The 17,882-nt window shown below is 51.8% G+C and overlaps 2 protein-coding genes across 3 annotated transcripts; both read left to right on the plus strand.

Moving 5' to 3' along the window:
- palmda (palmdelphin a) lies at positions 1–7,745 on the plus strand. Of its 2 annotated transcripts, XM_084707749.1 has the most exons (9): positions 1–110; positions 2,739–2,790; positions 3,008–3,088; positions 3,336–3,454; positions 3,647–3,761; positions 3,831–3,855; positions 4,309–4,419; positions 4,903–5,937; positions 7,227–7,745. In XM_084707749.1, exons 2-9 carry the CDS (start codon positions 2,746–2,748, stop codon positions 7,244–7,246), a joined length of 1,551 nt encoding a protein of 516 aa, XP_084563875.1. In that variant the 5' UTR covers positions 1–110; positions 2,739–2,745; the 3' UTR covers positions 7,247–7,745. The 2 variants fall into 2 exon arrangements, with proteins under 2 accessions (XP_084563875.1, XP_084563874.1); XM_084707748.1 differs by lacking the exon at positions 7,227–7,745 and having other exon boundaries at positions 4,903–6,733.
- Positions 7,746–14,201: 6,456 nt separating this feature from the next.
- Positions 14,202–17,093, plus strand: LOC146272097 (uncharacterized). The gene is made up of 3 exons (XM_084707750.1): positions 14,202–15,659; positions 15,768–15,853; positions 16,968–17,093. Exons 1-3 carry the CDS (start codon positions 14,291–14,293, stop codon positions 17,091–17,093), a joined length of 1,581 nt encoding a protein of 526 aa, XP_084563876.1. The 5' UTR covers positions 14,202–14,290.
- The last annotated feature ends 789 nt before the right edge of the window (positions 17,094–17,882 follow it).

Raw genomic sequence — 17,882 nt, forward strand, 5'->3', positions numbered from 1 at the left:
AACCCCACATCTAGACGTAACGGATCAGAGCGCGTTACTTTATGTCCCGGTGCTATTGAACGCGGACCTCCAGGGACTTTTATAACTCCGGTTGGGGTTACGCGCTACTGGTGAGTAGAGACAGTTATTTGCTCTCCATGTTTTTGGTCACTTTGTAACGGTATAACAGGGTGTAGTCATCACCACGTACAATCCACAACCAACTGTATAGATAAGAGGTTGTTTAAACTACCTGTCTAACCGCTGGACCGGACCGGTTACGGGAGGGTGGTTATTGTTGTCAAAGTGTCCAACTCAAACTGGAAACACACCAATTGAGACACGCAGGGTCTTTAATCTTTTAAAGCCGCTAAACCGCTTCCGTTTTCACCAGCAGGGCTGCCTGGCCGTGGGGCGTCCCGCGAGCTGTTTTAGCAGCCGGGGCACGCGGGGATAGATGGTACTGGGGTAGAGATATGCTGCTGACACTTTTACACGGGATAAAAAACTGACCTCACACTACAAGTTCAAGGCTAACTCTTGGACAAATATGATACTTAAAGTCTACACAAACACATATTAAAGTCATCAGTAACACAATTAGTGTACAATTAGTACATTTCCAATTGTGGGGTATAGAACTTGCGACCACTCGGATTTGCTGTCGAGTACTCTAACCACTGAGCTATATGCAGACGCAGACACTGTCAGATCACATTCTGACCTGGCGCATGCACGTTTCTCCCCTTCGGTCTCTTCACGCGTCAGCGCACCACTCCAAGTATATGTTATCATTCAGATTTGTCACTAAACGAAAGCGACCTAAAAGTGTAGAAAGTTCAGCAAAAGTGAATGTTTGGGCGGTCAAGGAACTACAGTTTACCAGGCACAGCGCAGACAGTTCCTCTTGGCTCGAACCAAAATACTGTACATCTGCACCTTGATTGGACTGAGATTTGAATGTGATTGGCTGGTGTCAATATCAAAGTGATTGATTGAACAGTTGATCAAGTTTGGTCTCTCAGGTGGAACTTCTGTAAACTCCTTTTGAGGTACCTCCTCGCCCCCCCCCCCCCCCCCCCTTCTACGAATTTAGAACACATTAGACTCCCATACATGAGGTTCTAGTTCTATTTGTAGAACGTTCAAAACATCTCCTGCTCCAGCTCCAGTTCTGTACAGAAGTAGAGAAGAGGAGGAGCAGAGAGAGAGAGAGAGAGAGAGAGAGAGAGAAAGAGAGAGTGGAAGAGGAGGAGCAGAGAGAGAGAGAGCAGGAGGTGGAGAGGTTGAAAAAGGAAGGGCAGGAAAGAGAGGAGGAGTGGAGAAGCAAACGATTAGCTGATAGCATGTAGCCTAGCAAAGGCTGACTACAGACACAATAGCAGGAGAGTGATTAGCTGATAGCATGTAGCCTAGCCAGCTAGCCAAGACACAATTGCAAGCAAGGCATCCCTCTGATGGTAGGTAGGCTACAGCTACACTGAGGCCAGATGCCTGGCAGAGATTTAGCACTAAGTCATCAATGATCAGCTTAGAGTTGCTTAGACAGCAGTCCTATCTGGGACTGGTTAGTAGCATACATGCTGTCCATGACATGTGGTGTCATGTCTTAGTTACATGTCTTGCCTGTCTCTGTGTAGAATGTCAGTATGTCTCTGTCTCTGTCCCTGCCTGTCTGTCTGTCTGCCTGCCTGCCTGCCTGCCTGCCTGCCTGCCTGTCTGTCTGTCTGTCTGTCTGTCTGTCTGTCTGTCTGTCTGTCTGTCCTTGAGGTAAGGGGCCCTGTATAGCTGGAGTGTGTCCTTAGACTGGGAGACAGGAAGTCTGGAGCACGGTTTTAAAACACACACACACACACAGAAGAAATACACAAAAACACGCACAAATTTAAACACACACACATGTTTTAAATGTTTGGGATGCGCTTGAATTAGCCTGGTGTTCCATGCCCCAGCTTTCCACTGGTGCTGAGCTGTTTAGGAGTATAAATCAAACACTGCCAGCACAGGTATGCTGACCATGTGACATATGTATGGAATCGGGTTATGGGTTTCATAGATATATAGTTGAGGTTAGGGTGTATGTGTAAACCCACAGCGCGTGTGTGTATGTGTGTGTGTGTGTGTGTCAGAACAGAACTGGTGGGACAGCAGAACACACACACACTGTACCACATAGATAGATCAAACTAGAACATGACAGACAGACAGAAGAGGTTCTAGAACCAGGACAGGACTGTGTGACTGAACACAAGCAGTCTCTCATACAGGGATCTAATGAACTTATTGAACACCCTCCCCCCCCCATACACAACACACACACACGGGTCAGGGAGCACACGTTCATCGGTTGCTCCTGTGGTCAGTAGGGGTGTAGAGTGGGTGATGGAGTAGCAGCAGCGCCCCCCTCTTCCTTTCTACGCCCACTCCCCCTTCCTACCCCCTACTGAGATAACTAGGTCAACTATTCATCAATGTGGCCACTTTGATGAGATATATAGGTCAAACCCTCAAGTTCTCCAACCCTGATCCTGGAGAGTTAACCCTCCTGAAGAGTGTATGTCCAGGAACATTATTAGATTGTTTTCTTTCAGAACAAAGAAGGTCTACTTAGAACAGGATAACAGAAAAGCTCTCTCTATCTGACTCTCTGTTTCTCTCTCTTTCTCTCATTCTCTCTCTTGTTCATCTCTCCCCTCTAATTACTAGTCTAGCTGTACAAAACCTAAGTGTGTGTTTACTTCCTGTGTGGGCTGATCCAGGGTCAGTATGGAGGAGGAAAAGCTGCTGAAAGAGAGACTCCAGGCCATCACGGTGAGTTGACCCCAGATCAGATCTCACATCACCTCAACATCCCAGACTGTTTCACTCTCTCTCTCTCTCTCTCTCTCTCTCTCTCTCTCTCTCTCTCTCTCTCTCTCTCTCTCTCTCTCTCTCTCTCTCTCTCTCTCTCTCTCTGTCTCTCTCTCTCTCTGTCTCTCTCTCTCCCCCCCCACTGTTTCTCCCTCCCTCTGCCTCTCTCCCTCCACAGGAGAAGAGAAGGGTGCAGGAGGACATTGCTCTGAAGAAGCAGGAAATAGACAAGGACAAACTGAAGCTGCAGCACCTGAAGGTACCCTGACTGTTCCGCAGTGACCCTGAGTGTTCCGCAGTGACCCTGAGTGTTCTGTTCTCCAGACTCTATTCAACTTTTCTGCCTCAGGGAGAGAGAGTCTGTCTGGCCTCAGTCTCTTTTCTTCTCTTATTCTGTGTGCTCTCTGTACATCGCCCTCCCTCACCCCTACACTCTGAATGGGCTTATATTTATGACCAGTAAAGAATCCTTACAATGAAAACGTCTCAATCTCCCCCCCCAACAGAAGCGGTTCCTCAGGGACCAGTGGCTGATGGAGGGCTCCTCAGCTCTCACCTCCCAGCAGACACAGACCCTGAGGGACGAGCAGACACACACCAGGCTTCTGCAGGGCAGCATACACAGGTACACACACACACACACACACACACACACAAGTGTGTGACACGGGTCGGATGGCTGAGCGGTTAGGGAGTCGGGATATTAATCAGAAGGTTGTATGGTTCGATTCCCGGCCGTGCCAAATGACGTTGACAGAGGTGGTCTAGTGCCAGCAGTTCTGTGTGTGTTTGTATGTGTGTATAAACGTTCGTGTAGGATGGAGAAGGAGGTCGAGGAGCTGGAGAGGGAGGAGTCTATGATCTCCACCAATGAGAGCTTCATCCTGAAGAGACTGAAAGCTGTAGAGAAAACTCCAGAGGATATCATTAAGGTACACACACACAGTCACACACACATTCTTAAGATTCTTGACAATTTACTAACATCCTCTGTTTTACAGGAAGCAAAAAAGAACTTCAAAGAAGGTAAATGTGATTTTAATTTGACTGTAGACATCATGTTATTGTACAAAAACCTGTCTGCCCTGGAGTTCACTTACAGGATCTGTCTGTCTGTCACTCTGACCTGTCTGTCTGTCTGTCACTCTGACCTGTCTGTCTGTCTGTCACTCTGACCTGTCTGTCTGTCTGTCTGTCACTCTAACCTGTCTGTCTGTCTGTCACTCTGACCTGTCTGTCTGTCACTCTGACCTGTCTGTCTGTCGACCTACCTGTCTACCTGTCTGTCTGTCACTCTGACCTGTCTGTCTGTCTGTCTGTCACTCTGACCTGTCTGTCTGTCTGTCACTCTGACCTGTCTGTCTGTCTGTCTGTCTGTCACTCTAACTTGTCTGTCTGTCTGTCACTCTGACCTGTCTGTCTGTCGACCTACCTGTCTGTCTGTCACTCTGACCTGTCTGCCTGCCTGCCTGTCTGCAGAGCTCCTCCAGTTCCCCCCAGAGGCGCCCCTGTCCTACAGACCCCTGTCCTACAGACCCCTGAACTACAGACTGTCTGACACACACTCAGACCGCGACCAGCCCAAGCAGAGTAAGACACACAAACACACTCAACTAAGACACACACACTCAGAGAGCCACAGGTGAGAAGGATGACTTCTGATTCTTTGTCATCTGATCCAGAGTCACCGCTCTCCTAATTGTCTTGTTCCCCCTCCCCCTTCCCCTCCCCCCCTCTCCCCCTCCCTCTCCCCCTCCCTCTCCCCCTCCCCCCCTCTCCCCCTCCCCCTTCCCCCCCCCCCTCTCCCCCTCCCCCTTCCCCTCCCCCCCTCTCCCCCTTCCTCTCCCCCTCCCCCCTCTCCCCCTCCCCCTTCCCCCCCCCCCTCTCCCCCTCCCTCTCCCCCCCTCTCCCCCTCCCTCTCCCCCTCCCCCCCTCTCCCCCTCCCCCTTCCCCCCCCCTCCCCTCCCCTCTCCCCCTCCCCCCCTCTCCCCCTCCCCCTTCCCCCCCCTCTCCCCCTCCCTCTCCCCCTCCCCCTTCCCCTCCCCCCCTCTCCCCCTCCCCTTCCCCCCCCAGCTCTCTTCGCCATGGAAATCAATGTCCAGAAGGACATACGCACGGGAGAGAGCAGGGTCATCTCCACGGCAACCGTCACCCCCCAGGAGCTGCAGCAACGCGGGGTCAAAGTTTACGACGATGGCAGGAAATGCGTGTACGCCATGCGCTGTGACGGGCCGGGCGGGGGGCAGGGGGCGGGGCCTGGGTCACAGGGTGTGGACGAACTGAGCTCCAGTGAGGTGGAGCAGCTCCTGAGAGACGCTACTGAGAGGAAACACCAGAGGGAGCCACAGCGCAGCGACACCAGCTGCAGCCACCAGGGGGAGCTCTCCACCAGCACCAGAGCACTGCCTTTCCCTGCAGTACCTCCCACCAACCACAGGGGCAGCAGACGGCAGGGCCTCAGCCAATCCAGCCACAGAGTCAATGGACACCAGCTGTCACATGACCACAACCAGGAAGTGTTCTCTGGACCAGAGAGCTGCTACCTTGAGGCCAATCACATTCCAGCCCGGTCTTACCTCAGCAGCGAGGACAAGTACTACCAGCCAGTCGACAACTACTGTCAACAGCAAGGCCACACCCCTTCCTACTCAGACCTGTACTGCCTCCCAGCTGACAGCCAACCGTCTGCCATCTTCTATAACTCCGCCTACCCGGACCGATGCCCCTCCCCTCTCTACGAGGACGACGCCCCTTTCCGCATACTCAACGCCCTGCCGGCCAATCCGGACGCGTTAGAGCCGGTCACCGCCATCTTCATGGGCTTCCAGACGGCCGAGGACGACAGTGGGCGTGGCCTGGGCTACGAGGGTTCCATTAAGGCGGAACTTGTCGTTATCGGTGACGATGCTGACGACGGCGGCGAGTCTCACGTCGGGCGCCCGGCCGAGGGTTACCGTAACTACGGTTACCAGCAAGGCCAGCAAGGGGTGGAGCCTGAGGCCGCTAACTGCAACGGCGGCGGCGTGCGAGGGCGGAGGCCGTGGAAGGGGGTCCGCAAGCAGGAGGGCCGATCAGAGCGACGCCTCAGAGAGGGGAAGACGAACGCAGGTAACAGGAAGATCAGCAACACCCAGAAACACTGCTGTTCTGTCATGTGAACAACTAACTAGACACACACTAACCGAACTAACCACCCTGCTGCTGGTTAACTGGACTAACTAACCTGCTGCTGGTTAACTGGACTAACTAACCTACTGCTGGTTAACTGGACCAATATTGCTGTCATTGTCCTGTCCTGCGAACCCCATGACTACCAGCGCATCATCGGCTAATGGAAATCTCTGTTTGACAGTATTTTACACCTTTGTCTTAACTGTAGCGCAGTATAGCTTAGCTTCCTCCTGTGTGACATCATCATGGAGCTAAGATTAGGTATAGTGTGCTCCTGGGGAGATACCCTCCTGTAGAGTTACACTCCAACCCTGCTCCTGGAGAGATACCCTCCTGTAGAGTTACACTCCAACCCTGCTCCTGGAGAGATACCCTCCTGTAGGGTTACACTCCAACCCTGCTCCTGGAGAGATACCCTCCTGTAGGGTTACACTCCAACCCTGCTCCTGGAGAGATACCCTCCTGTAGGGTTACACTCCAACCCTGCTCCTGGGGAGATACCCTCCTGTAGGGTTACACTCCAACCCTGCTCCTGGAGAGATACCCTCCTGTAGGGTTACACTCCAACCCTGCTCCTGGAGAAGTGGTCTCTCACCAGTAGCCCAGACTGGAGACCATGCTCTAGTGGCTGAACTATGTCATTACATTTAGGCCATTGACGTCTGATAACTGGTATATAGCTTTTAGAATGATTATTTAAAATTATGCTTTCATAAATGTTGTAGTTTTTTACTTTTGGATTAAAGAACAAAGACTCGATTGTGTGCTTGTTTTTTTCTGTGACGCTGCCTGCCTGCCTGCCTGCCTGCCTGCCTGCCTGCCTGCCTGCCTGCCTGTCTGTCTGTCTGTCTGTCTGTCTGTCTGTCTGTCTGCCTGTCTGTTTGCACACATATACAAACACAGATACACCCCCTCTCACACACACACACATTTCAGCGTCAGGACAGGTCATGTGACCCGGGTGTCTGTCAGATTGGGCGCTCTGATTGGACACCGAAGTTCTGGTGTCTCTCTAACATGGGCAGACAGCCAGACGCCTCTCAGCTGTGTGTGTGTGTCTGTGATAGTGTCTGTGTGTCTGTGAGAGAGAGTGTCTGTGTGTCTGAGAGAGTGTGTGTGTCTCTTTTTAGTTTTTTGTTGTCACGCAAACAACGACATGCAAACACTTGAATGTCAATCACAAGTGAGACTAATTGGCTCCAACATGACGCGTGTGTGTGTTACAGATACACAGATGCTGAACTAGACCAGCAGAAGCTACAGGACCAGCCCCCTCAACCCTGCTACAACCCTGCCTGTTGTTCACTACCTGTCTACTGCACTGGCTGGCTAGCTGGTTTACTAGTTGGTTGGCTGGCTGGCTGGTTCCCGTTAACAACCATATTACTCAGTATGACTGTTAAGATATTAGATATGTGATTACTGTCTTGATATATGTCAATACACTGACAGGTGATACTGACAGGTGACACTGAATATCTGCTATATATTGTTTTTACACCCACACAGGGCACACACACACATCACACACACACTACTCACACACACACTATACAAACAGAAGTCAGTGCTGGTGAACCTTCCAGTGCCTTAATCGTTGTGCCTGTTTTAATCTGCATGCTGCTTTAGAGGAGTCTGCATCCATAATACCCCAGCATCTGTCTGAGGGGTCTGCTGAGAAGGGAGCCTGTGTGCTGATTATAAACATGACTGCTGAGGGATTAAAGACTGCTGGTGCTACAACAGAGTGTTGGTCTGGTGGGAACGTGCTCGTGAATTACAGGGAACCGCATCGCTTTGTGGGTTTGTTGAATTATATATAGAATTGAATATATTGAACTGAGGTAGGAGGGAGTGTGTGTGTGTGCGTGTGTGCGTGTGTGTGTGTGTGAGCGAGCGAGCGTTGCATGAGTGGATGTGTCACAACTGTCACTAAAGCCTCTGCTCTGATTGGTTGGATCCCACGCACTCAGTGTGTCGCTAAAGCAGAGTGAGCGAGCAGGAGAGAGAGTGAGGGAGCGGGAGGGAGAGAGAGAGAGAGAGAGAGAGAGAGAGAGAGAGAGGGAGGGAGAGAGAGAGAGGTAGGCAGATGCATATACCCTGGGTTCCACCACTGGAACAAGCCACTCTACAAGACAGCACACACTCCAAGACAAGAGAACACGCACTCCAAGGTAAGCACACTTCCTGTCATCTTGTTTCCTGTGTTGCAGCCCTACTAGAATCTAAATTATGATAGTATGAATTATGGTCTGGCATAACCTACCCCACTGTGCAGACTCTGGGGCCAGAGAGGACAGGATGAATGATGCGTGCAGATCTGCTTAACTGTTTCTAGCTTTATAGAGTTCAAACTGTGTGGCTGGGAGTCATCCACCTAGAGAGAGGAAGAGTGGCTGGGAGTCATCCACCTAGAGAGAGGAAGAGTGAGGAAGAGAGAGGAAGAGAAAGAAAGAGAGAGCGAGGGGGATGAAACCATTTCTTGAGTCAAAAAGCTTTTTTGACAGAAGTCTTTTTATTAAAAGATTTGGCTTCCTGATTTGCAAACTAAACACAGTTGACAGGCCTTGTGATAGCCGTGTGGAAGAGAGGGAGGGAGGGAGGGAGGGAGGGAGGGAGGGAGGGAGGGAGGGAGGGAGGGAGGGAGGGAGGGAGGGAGGGAGGGAGGGAGGGAGGGAGGGAGGGAGGGAGGGAGGGAGGGAGGGAGGGAGGGAGGGAGGGAGATTCAGGAGATTTGGATAGAGAAAGAGGAGGAGGGAATTAGGGAAAGATGGAGTGGGAGTTGGGGAGAGATGGAGGGAGGGAGGCAGAAAGAGAGGGAGGAAGAGAGATTGAGAGGGACTTAGGGAGACACGGAAAGTCAGAGAGGGGGAGACAAGGAGAGAGAGGGGGAGTAAGAGAGAGAGGGAGGCGGGAAGGGGGGAGTAAAGGAATAGAAAGAGAGGTGGTTCTAAACAGGACATGTTGTTGCTTTAGCAGTGTGTGGGAGAGGAGGAGAACAGGAGCAGAACTTAGAACAACACACACACACTCCACACACGCCACAAGACATAACGAGCGACCACCCACATTCATACACACTGAAGCACACAGACATACTGAAACATACACACACTGGCCTTTCTCTCTGTCTGTACTGGAGAGGTGAGGATAAATGTTATTGATTAGTGACGGCAGACAAGCTGGCACTGCTGGGTCTGGGCAATAGGGGAATGGGCGGGGGGGGGGTAATCTGGTCAGAACAGCCTGGGGGGGGGGGGTAATCTGGTCAGAACAGCCTGGGGGGGGGGGTAATCTGGTCAGAACAGCCTGGGGGGGGGGGTCATCTGGTCAGAACAGCCTTGGGGGGGGGGGGGGTCATCTGGTCAGAACAGCCTGGGGGGGGGGGGGGTCATCTGGTCAGAACAGCCTGGGGGGGGGGTCATCTGGTCAGAACAGCCTTTGGGGGGGGGGGTCATCTGGTCAGAACAGCCTGGGGGGGGGGTCATCTGGTCAGAACAGCCTTGGGGGGGGGGTCATCTGGTCAGAACAGCCTTTATGGTTCAACCCTGCCTGCTGCTGAGATGGGAAGTACAAACACTATTTTTTGGACAATTTTTACTTTCACTCCTTACATTTTTTACACAAATATCTGTACTTTGTTTTTCACACAATTTCAAACCAGGCTTGTTCATTTAGTTTTAATCTGTAAACTGGTCCAAACTGGTCTACAAAGCCATGGAGCCAGAGAAGGAACAAGAACCTTTTTTGGAAAAAGTTTCGAAAGGTTGAATAAATATTTTAGAAAAAGTTTCTGAAAAAAATTTCTGAAAGGTTGAAAAAAAGTTTTTGTGAACAAGGTTAAAAAAAAAAGTTTCAAAAAGTGGAAAAATAATTTTTGAAAAAAAGTTTTGAAAGGTACAAAAAGATTGATCAAAAAAAGGTTTCAAAAAGGTTTGCATCGTTGATGAGTACTTGAATAGGACTCTACTATACTCTACTGTCCTTGTACTTGTACTCTATGTGCTCTGCTTTAATCTACTCGGTTTAGGCTTCTCTGTTCTCCTGTTCTCCTTTCCTCTAGAAAAAAGTTTTGAAATGTTTTAAATATATTTGGGGGAAAAAAAGTTTTGAAAAAAGGTTTCTGTAGGTAAAAAAAAAATCTCTCCACCAAAAAATTAAAGGTTGAAAAGACATTGAGTATCTACTATACTTACTGCACTCTGCTCTGCTTTAATCTAGTCTGTTTTAGGCTTCTCTGGAGAGTCTCTCTCTCTCCTTCATCCTCCCCCTCTCCCTCCTCTAGTCTAACCCCCAGATGCTCATCTCCTCTGGGCAGGAGCAGCAGAGGGGAGGAAACAGGTCAGAGACAGGCTTGGACTGACTTGGCTAGACTTCTACTCTACTCTGCCCTGCTCTACTACCCTCTACCCTACTCTGCTCTCCTACCCTTTACTCTTTTCATTATCTGGTAAAGAGGATTTCCCTTGGTCAGATTAGCAGGGCTTCTCTCATGAAGACTGATCTAATACTGACCCCAACCTTGACCCCAACCCTGACCCTGAACCAACCCGACCTATAACCCTACCTTCTTACCTCCTCTCTCCTCACTTAACCGTGTCTCCTTACCTCCTCTTTCCTCACCTCCTCTCTCCTAACCCAACCCTGTCTCCTTACCTTCTCTGTCCTTACCTCCTCTCTCCTCACCTAACCCTGTCTCCTTACCTCCTCTCTCCTTACATCTTGTCTCCTCACCTAACCCTCTCTTTACCTCCTGTCTCCTCACCTCCTCTCCTTACTTCCTGTCTCCTTACATCTTGTCTCCTCACCTAACCCTCTCTCTTTACTTCCTGTCTCCTCACCTCCTCTCCTTACCTCCTGTCTCCTTACCTCCTGTCACCTCACCTAACCCTCTCTCCTTACCTCCTCTCCTTGCCTCTTCTCTCCTCACTTAACCCTTTCTCCTCCTCACCCTAAGAGTCCTGGTTCATCCTCCCACCCCACCTAGAGTTCAGGGTGACATGGAGAGATGGAACCACATGTGGCAGAACAATGTGCCAGGATGTCAGGCGAGGTACACTGCAGGGCATGGCTCGCGCTGTGGACTGGGGAGAAGAGCGAGCTAATGAATTCAGAGCGCGTGGTGACCTTGGTAAGGGAATCGAAAAGCGTGCGGGCATCATCAAACGTTCGATCGTGGGTCTCTCTGGAAACGGCGGAGCCTCGAGGGCGAGAACGGAATGCAGCATTCTGCTCCGGTGCAAGCGCGCGCAGGCTGACACATACGTTACACTCTGTGTGTGTGTTGGTGTGCGTGTATGTGTGTGTGTCTCGGAGAGAGAGAGAGAGAGAGAGACAGCCAGCGCGAGCGAGGAGGAGGAATGCGTTGCATTTCAGTGGCGTTTCTGCCAATACATATCGCGTCTGCTCCGTTTCACAGACAAATTTGTTTTTGCAGATCGATTGCCCCGAACTGTTCTCTCTGACGCCCCCACATTAACTACCTCTCGCGCCGCACCCAACCAAACCTATGGTTTACTCGCGACGGGTGGCAGCTTGGTTGTCCGCGCTGCCGGTGCATCTCGTGGCGCAATGTGGCGGACCGACTAAACTGGAGATGATCTCCTTCTGGTTGCTCTGTTGGAAGCTGCTGGTAGGTAACCCGCAGATTGTTCGGTGCTGCATGCGCATACTGTAGCTTGAAACTACGGCCGCTTTAACGAACAAACGCGATTTTTGCTTGGCTACGACGCGTAAGTTTAACGGTCGGTCACGATTCTTGGCATGTATTGCTTGCGGTGCCCCGGTGCATGACTCTATATCCACACCCTTCGACAGAATTTAAATAACGTGTGTGTATTTCGTGGTGCAGTCTACGCTGGTTTATGAAACTACAGTGTAACGTTCTGCCAGTTACCACATACCTTGCTTTTGGTTGCGGCGAGAATAGTGCATCTAAACGGTATGATCTTCTATTTGTTTCACAATCAACAGATAAAGGGGTTGTTTAGTGAGACGATGTGTAAACAGTATTGGTTGAATCAGATGGTTGCTGTGTTTTTCTAATGTGTGGGGTAGATACTGCCCAGGCAGTAGAACAGGTGTTACAGTAAGGAAGAGAGAGAGGAGAGAGAGGGAGAGAGGAGAGAGAGGGAGAGAGGAGAGAGAGGGAGAGAGGAGAGAGCGAGGGAGAGAAAGGGAGAGAGATGGGAAAGCAACAGAGAGAGTGAGAAATAGAGGGGGGAGAGAAAAAGTATCTCCTTTCTGATGTAACCCAAACAAGATTGTCCTTCCCCATCCCCTCCCTCCCTCCCTCCCTCCCTCCCTCCCTCCCTCCCTCCCTCCCTCCCTCCCTCCCTCCCTCCCTCCCTCCCTCCCTCCCTCCCTCCCTCCCTCCCTCCCTCCCTCCCTCCCTCCCTTCCATCCCTTCCATCCCTCCCTCCCTCCCTCCCTTCCCTCCCTCCCTCCCTCCCTCCCTCCCTCCCTCCCTCCCTCCCTCCCCCATCGTCCCCACCCCCCTTCACCATCCCCCTCCCTCACCATTCCTCATCATAGAATCTCCCTAGAGATTCTAGTTCCAGAGGTATATATTCTAAACATTCTAGTTCTTGTGGAATAGATTCTAGATATTCTAGTTCTTGTGGAAAAGATTCTAGATATTCTAGTTCTTGTGGATTAGATTCTAGATATTCTAGTTCTTGTGGAATAGATTCTAGATATTCTAGTTCTTGTGGTAGATATTCTAGACCTTCCACAGCCTGAACAGCACAGTGCAGAACTGTCTCCTGTCCTCCAAACTGGGTTCATCTGCAGCATATGTTCCTGTCACTAGCAGGGGTGTGGCTCCGTCACTGCTGAAACACCCCTTAATAACCACTCTCACCAAGCACCCATACACAGCACACTCACTCATGTGAGCCCACACACAGCCCTCCCCCCCCCCCCCCCACACACACACACACACACAGAGGCCCACACACAGCGTTGCCATGGCTGCTGCAAAACCTTCATCTCTGTGACTTCCTCCCACTCTGTCAGGAGAGAAGAGGACAAGAGGAGGAGAGCAAGGAGGGGAGGAGAGAAGGGAGGAGAGGGGGAGGAGGAGAGAAGGGAGGAGAGGGGGAGGAGGAGAGAAAGGAGGGGAGGAGAGGGGGAGGAGGAGAGAAGGGAGGGGAGGGGGAGGAGGAGAGAAAGGAGGGGAGGAGAGGGGGAGGAGGAGAGAAGGGAGGGGAGGAGAGGGGGAGGAGGAGAGAAGGGAGAGGAGGAGAGGGTTGAAGAAAGGAAGGGTGGAGAGGAGGGAACGAAGGGGAGGAGAGGGGGAGAGAAGGGAAGGAGAAAAAGGGAGAGGAGGAAAGAGGAGGGTTGAAGAAAGGAGATCAGGAAGGTTAGATGAGAGGAAGTTCTGCTTTGTTAAAGGTGGTGATGATTAAAATACTGAAGAGGAAGATGTGATGATGAAGGTGATGATGATAATAATGGTGATGATAATGGTGATGATTAAGGTGATTGTTAAGATGAGAATGAGGAACTTGATGATAATGATGATGATGATGATGATGATGTCTCCACAGCGAGCTACTTCTGGGTTGAAGAAGATAAAAGACAAAGAACAAACAGACAGTGAATCTCCGCAACACACACCTCAACACACACCACACACTGAACACACACCTCCACACACACCACACACTGAACACACACCTCCACACGCTGAACACACACCTCCACACACACCACACACTGAACACACACCTCCACACGCTGAACACACACCTCCACACACACCACACACTGAACACACACCTCCACACGCTGAACACACACAGTCCGAACAGCACTCGCTAGCCCAGTCCATCACCATGGAGACCAGCAGCTCGGGTGACCTGATCGGCTGCTGGGCCGAGATTGAAAACTTCGGGAAGGAAAATTACCCAGAAACCCTAGGGTCTGAGGAGGAGGAGGAGGAGCCTGGTGAAGGGCCAAACATGGAGGAGGAGAGAGTAGAAGAGGAGGAGAAAGAAGAGGAGGAGAGAGGGGAAAAGGAGGAGAGAGGAGAGGAGGAGAGGGGGAAGAGGAGGAGGAGAGAGGAGAGGAGGCGAAGAGAGAAGAGGTGGAGAGAGGGGAAGAGGAGGAGGAGAGAGGAGAGGATAAGAGAGGGGAAGAGGAGGAGGAGAGAGGAGAGGATAAGAGAGGGGAGGGGCCCGGATACAAGATGGAGGATCTCTTTCCTGAGGAGGCCGATGACAGCCCCGCCCACTCTGACGTTCCCCGGCCTCCGTCCAACCTGGAACAGCCAATCAGAGATGAGGTCATGTCCGACGCCTCAACGGGCTCGGGTCATGACCCCGACCACGACCCTGACCGCAACAACGACCGCGACGACCTCAGCGACTGCCTCCAGGTGGAGTTCGCTGTTATGTCGTCGGACAGCGACGTCGACGACCAGGGAAAAACCATCGCCGCCGGCAGCAAGGAAGGGGCGGTTGAGGCGGATCTGCCCCTCGTCCTGGAACAGCCGTCCAGCCCCCCTCCTGCCCGCCAGCTCCAGACCTCCAGCCCCCAGGCCCCCAGTCTGGGTCTGATCCCCGAGGACGAGGAGGGCTGCGTGGGCACCGTCTCCAGCCGAGCCCCTGTCCTCCGCTCTCCCTCCACCTCCTCCTCCACCTCCGACCCTGACCGCAGGGTTCCCCAGGACTACTGCGTCCTGCAGGAGAACGTCAGCGAGAACGTCAGCGAGGAACACGTGGACTTCCTGAGCGCTCGGCAGCAGTGGCGCCAGATGGAGGAGCAGGTCAGAGGTCAGGTCCTCCCCCAGCCTGGGGTCAGGGCGGGGTCAGGGGTCGGAGGGGCCCAGGGAGGTCACAGCTTCCTGTACATGCCCTTGAGGAGCGCTGAGCGTCCGCGCCGGGAAGCGGACCTGGGAGGGGACGGCCTGCACCACGCCACGTTCAGCCCGTGTTCGGAGGACTCTGGTGTGGACGAACTGAGCGGCCGCTCCCCCTACGAGGAGCCGGAGAACCAGGTGGAGAGAGAGATCCGCCTCACTCTGGAGAGGGAAGAGAACTTCCGCCGGGAGAGGATCCAGGGACAGGCCAGGCCCAGACCCTCCACCCTACACCCCCACGCCCAGCCCGAAGACCGCAGGAGGGCCGCCCCCAGCCCCTGCACCCCCACCTTCTCCATCTCCCCCTCCCCTTCCTCCCCCCGCCCTGTCTACCACGAGATGTCAGCCAACAACGTCATCATCCTGGAGCCCGACACCTCCCTCTTCCCCGCCTGCCCACGCCAACGCCCTCACGGCCTCCCCCTCCTCTCCCCAAGCCAAGCCCCCCCGCACTTCAATGATTGGTCCCCGAACATCGACCCGTCCAGCGTCATCATCCTGGAGACGTCCAATCTGATCATCCGGAGTGCGTCAGAGTTCTGCCTGAGCTCGGCGGGGCTGGGCGGGGCGGGCGGGGAGACGGTGCAGGAGAGCACGTTCAGCTCTAATCCCTTCTTCAAGCTGCGCTCTCGGAGCAGCATGTCGCTGGTGGAGCAGGAGATCCGGGCCGTGAGGCAGCGGGAGGAGGACTGGAGGAGACAACGAGCCCAGCTGCAGCTGCCGGGTACCAGGGAGAGATACGACACCGTGCTGGTCTCACCCAGCCTGCTGGAGGGGCTGGGCTATGACCGCGGGGGTGAGTGATGGTGGTGGGGTGGTGGGAGGTGGGGGGTACAGGACAGGAAATGACAGGAGACCCTCAGGGTGTGACTAGAGATGGTTCCTCCCTGTGTGTGTGTTTCAGAGGTGCCGGTGAGGTGTGTGTCCTCCCCCTCCTCCCCCTCCAGGGTTCGCAAGATGGACCGCTCCACCTTGTCATGTGACCACAGGGTAAGTCCTCACAGCGGTGCACTGTGACACAAATCAAACAAACCTGTAATCAGAGATTGGCTACTTCAGAGACATGATGAAAACACCTGTAGTCATGAGGTTCTGTCTGCTCTGTGGATGATTCTTCTGGGATGTGAAACACATCCATCACTCATCCATATGTCGTCCTCATCTGACTCATCTATCTATCTGTTGTTCATCTTTCATCATCATCCTTCACACCACCTGAGTCTGTTCTCTTCATCTCTGTCTTCATCTCTCTGTCTTCATCTCTCTGTCTTCATCTCTGTCTTCATCTCTGTCTTCATCTCTCTGTCTTCATCTCTCTGTCTTCATCTCTGTCTTCATCTCTGTCTTCATCTCTGTCTTCATCTCTGTCTTCATCTCTCTGTCTTCATCTCTCTGTATTCATCTCTGTCTTCATCTCTGTCTTCATCTCTCTGTCTTCATCTCTCTGTCTTCATCTCTGTCTTCATCTCTGTCTTCATCTCTGTCTTCATCTCTCTGTCTTCATCTCTGTCTTCATCTCTGTCTTCATCTCTGTCTTCATCTCTCTGTCTTCATCTCTCTGTCTTCATCTCTGTCTTCATCTCTGTCTTCATCTCTGTCTTCATCTCTCTGTCTTCATCTCTGTCTTCATCTCTGTCTTCATCTCTCTGTCTTCATCTCTCTGTCTTCATCTCTGTTTTCATCTCTGTCTTCATCTCTGTCTTCATCTCTCTGTCTTCATCTCTCTGTCTTCATCTCTCTGTCTTCATCTCCTCTTATGTACATGTTCATCATCCGTCCTGTTTTCATGTCCATCTATACCTTCACCTCTATTCCCCTCTGCACATCCCTATCTTTGTTTCTCTATCTCCTACAACATCTCTGTTTCTATCTCTCTATCTCCTACAACATCTCTGTTTCTCTATCTCCTACAACATCTCTGTTTCTATCTCTCTATCTCCTACAACATCTCTGTTTCTATCTCTCTATCTCCTACAACATCTCTGTTTCTATCTCTCCATCTCCTACTCCATCTTCATCCATCGCTGTCTCCCTCTTCACCTCTGTGTGACCCTGGGCCCTGGCTACAGTTCTACAGGTGAACATCCCCCCTTCTCTTCCCTAGTTCCCTTCCTCGCTGTCCTGCTCCCCCTCCTCCGCCTCCTCCCCTGCTTTCGCCGTCTCTCGCCGACAGAGCGCCTTGGCCCAGCGCTGGGAGGCCAGCCTGCTGGCCAATCACAGCAAGGAGTGAGGAGCCACTCGAGACCGACGGGCCAATCAACAACTGTCTAGCTAGAACAGCTGATGACCTTATGGCCTGGTCCTTCTGAAACAGGCTCCTGTGACGTGTCAGATCTGGGGAGATGGTGAATGCTAAACCCTGCCTTCAACTGAAGGGTCGGCCGTATTGCTTTTGCCTGTCCAGTTGACTCAGAAGCTGTTTATCAATACACGTTCTTTTTCGTTCTTGTGTTCTCGTGAACTTGTTTGACGTCATCTTTCAAGGCCAAGAATTGTTCCAATCCAGAGAACGCAACTGACCAAGAATGCCTATAATGCCCAGATGTGTTCTTGAAACACCACTTGAGGATGCACGCCATTTTGCAGGCCAATCTCATCAAGAACGTTCTTCTCAAGAACATAAGTACGTTCTTCGGATTGATAAACTGATATGTGCTTAGGGTTAGGGGTCATGGGGGTCTGGGGTCTAAGGGGTCATAGGGGTCATAGGGGTCAGGATCTGGGAGATTCTGGTTTGAGGATGACTAGCCAACAACTTCTTTTATTGCCAATATTTCCTGCACTTTTCTAGATGTTACATTTTTACTATTAATACAACTTGAATTTACTGTACTAAATACATATAAATATATAATATATTGATGACTGCAATATTTATAGTGAAACAAGGTTGACGAAGGATGATTATTTACACAACTTGACAACTGACAGATCCCTATAACTCTGGATTTTGAAAGACTTCTGATTGCTGATGTGAATGTGCTGACAATGCTGTCTTGTGAAGATTTGTACCTATTTT

This window comes from Hypomesus nipponensis, chromosome 10, assembly GCF_054491055.1.
Source record: "Hypomesus nipponensis isolate SF chromosome 10, ASM5449105v1, whole genome shotgun sequence".
Taxonomy (NCBI): Eukaryota; Metazoa; Chordata; class Actinopteri; order Osmeriformes; family Osmeridae; genus Hypomesus; species Hypomesus nipponensis.

Coding starts and splice junctions, on each gene's coding strand:
- palmda (XM_084707748.1), top strand. CDS start 2,746: ATGGAGGAGGAAAAGCTGCTGAAAGAGAGACTCCAGGCCATCACG. Junction 3,089..3,335: donor TGAAGCTGCAGCACCTGAAG/GTACCCTGACTG, acceptor CCCCCCCAACAG/AAGCGGTTCCTCAGGGACCA. Junction 4,420..4,902: donor CCGCGACCAGCCCAAGCAGA/GTAAGACACACA, acceptor TTCCCCCCCCAG/CTCTCTTCGCCATGGAAATC.
- LOC146272097 (XM_084707750.1), top strand. CDS start 14,291: ATGTCCGACGCCTCAACGGGCTCGGGTCATGACCCCGACCACGACCCT. Junction 15,660..15,767: donor GCTGGGCTATGACCGCGGGG/GTGAGTGATGGT, acceptor TGTGTGTTTCAG/AGGTGCCGGTGAGGTGTGTG. Junction 15,854..16,967: donor CCTTGTCATGTGACCACAGG/GTAAGTCCTCAC, acceptor TCTCTTCCCTAG/TTCCCTTCCTCGCTGTCCTG.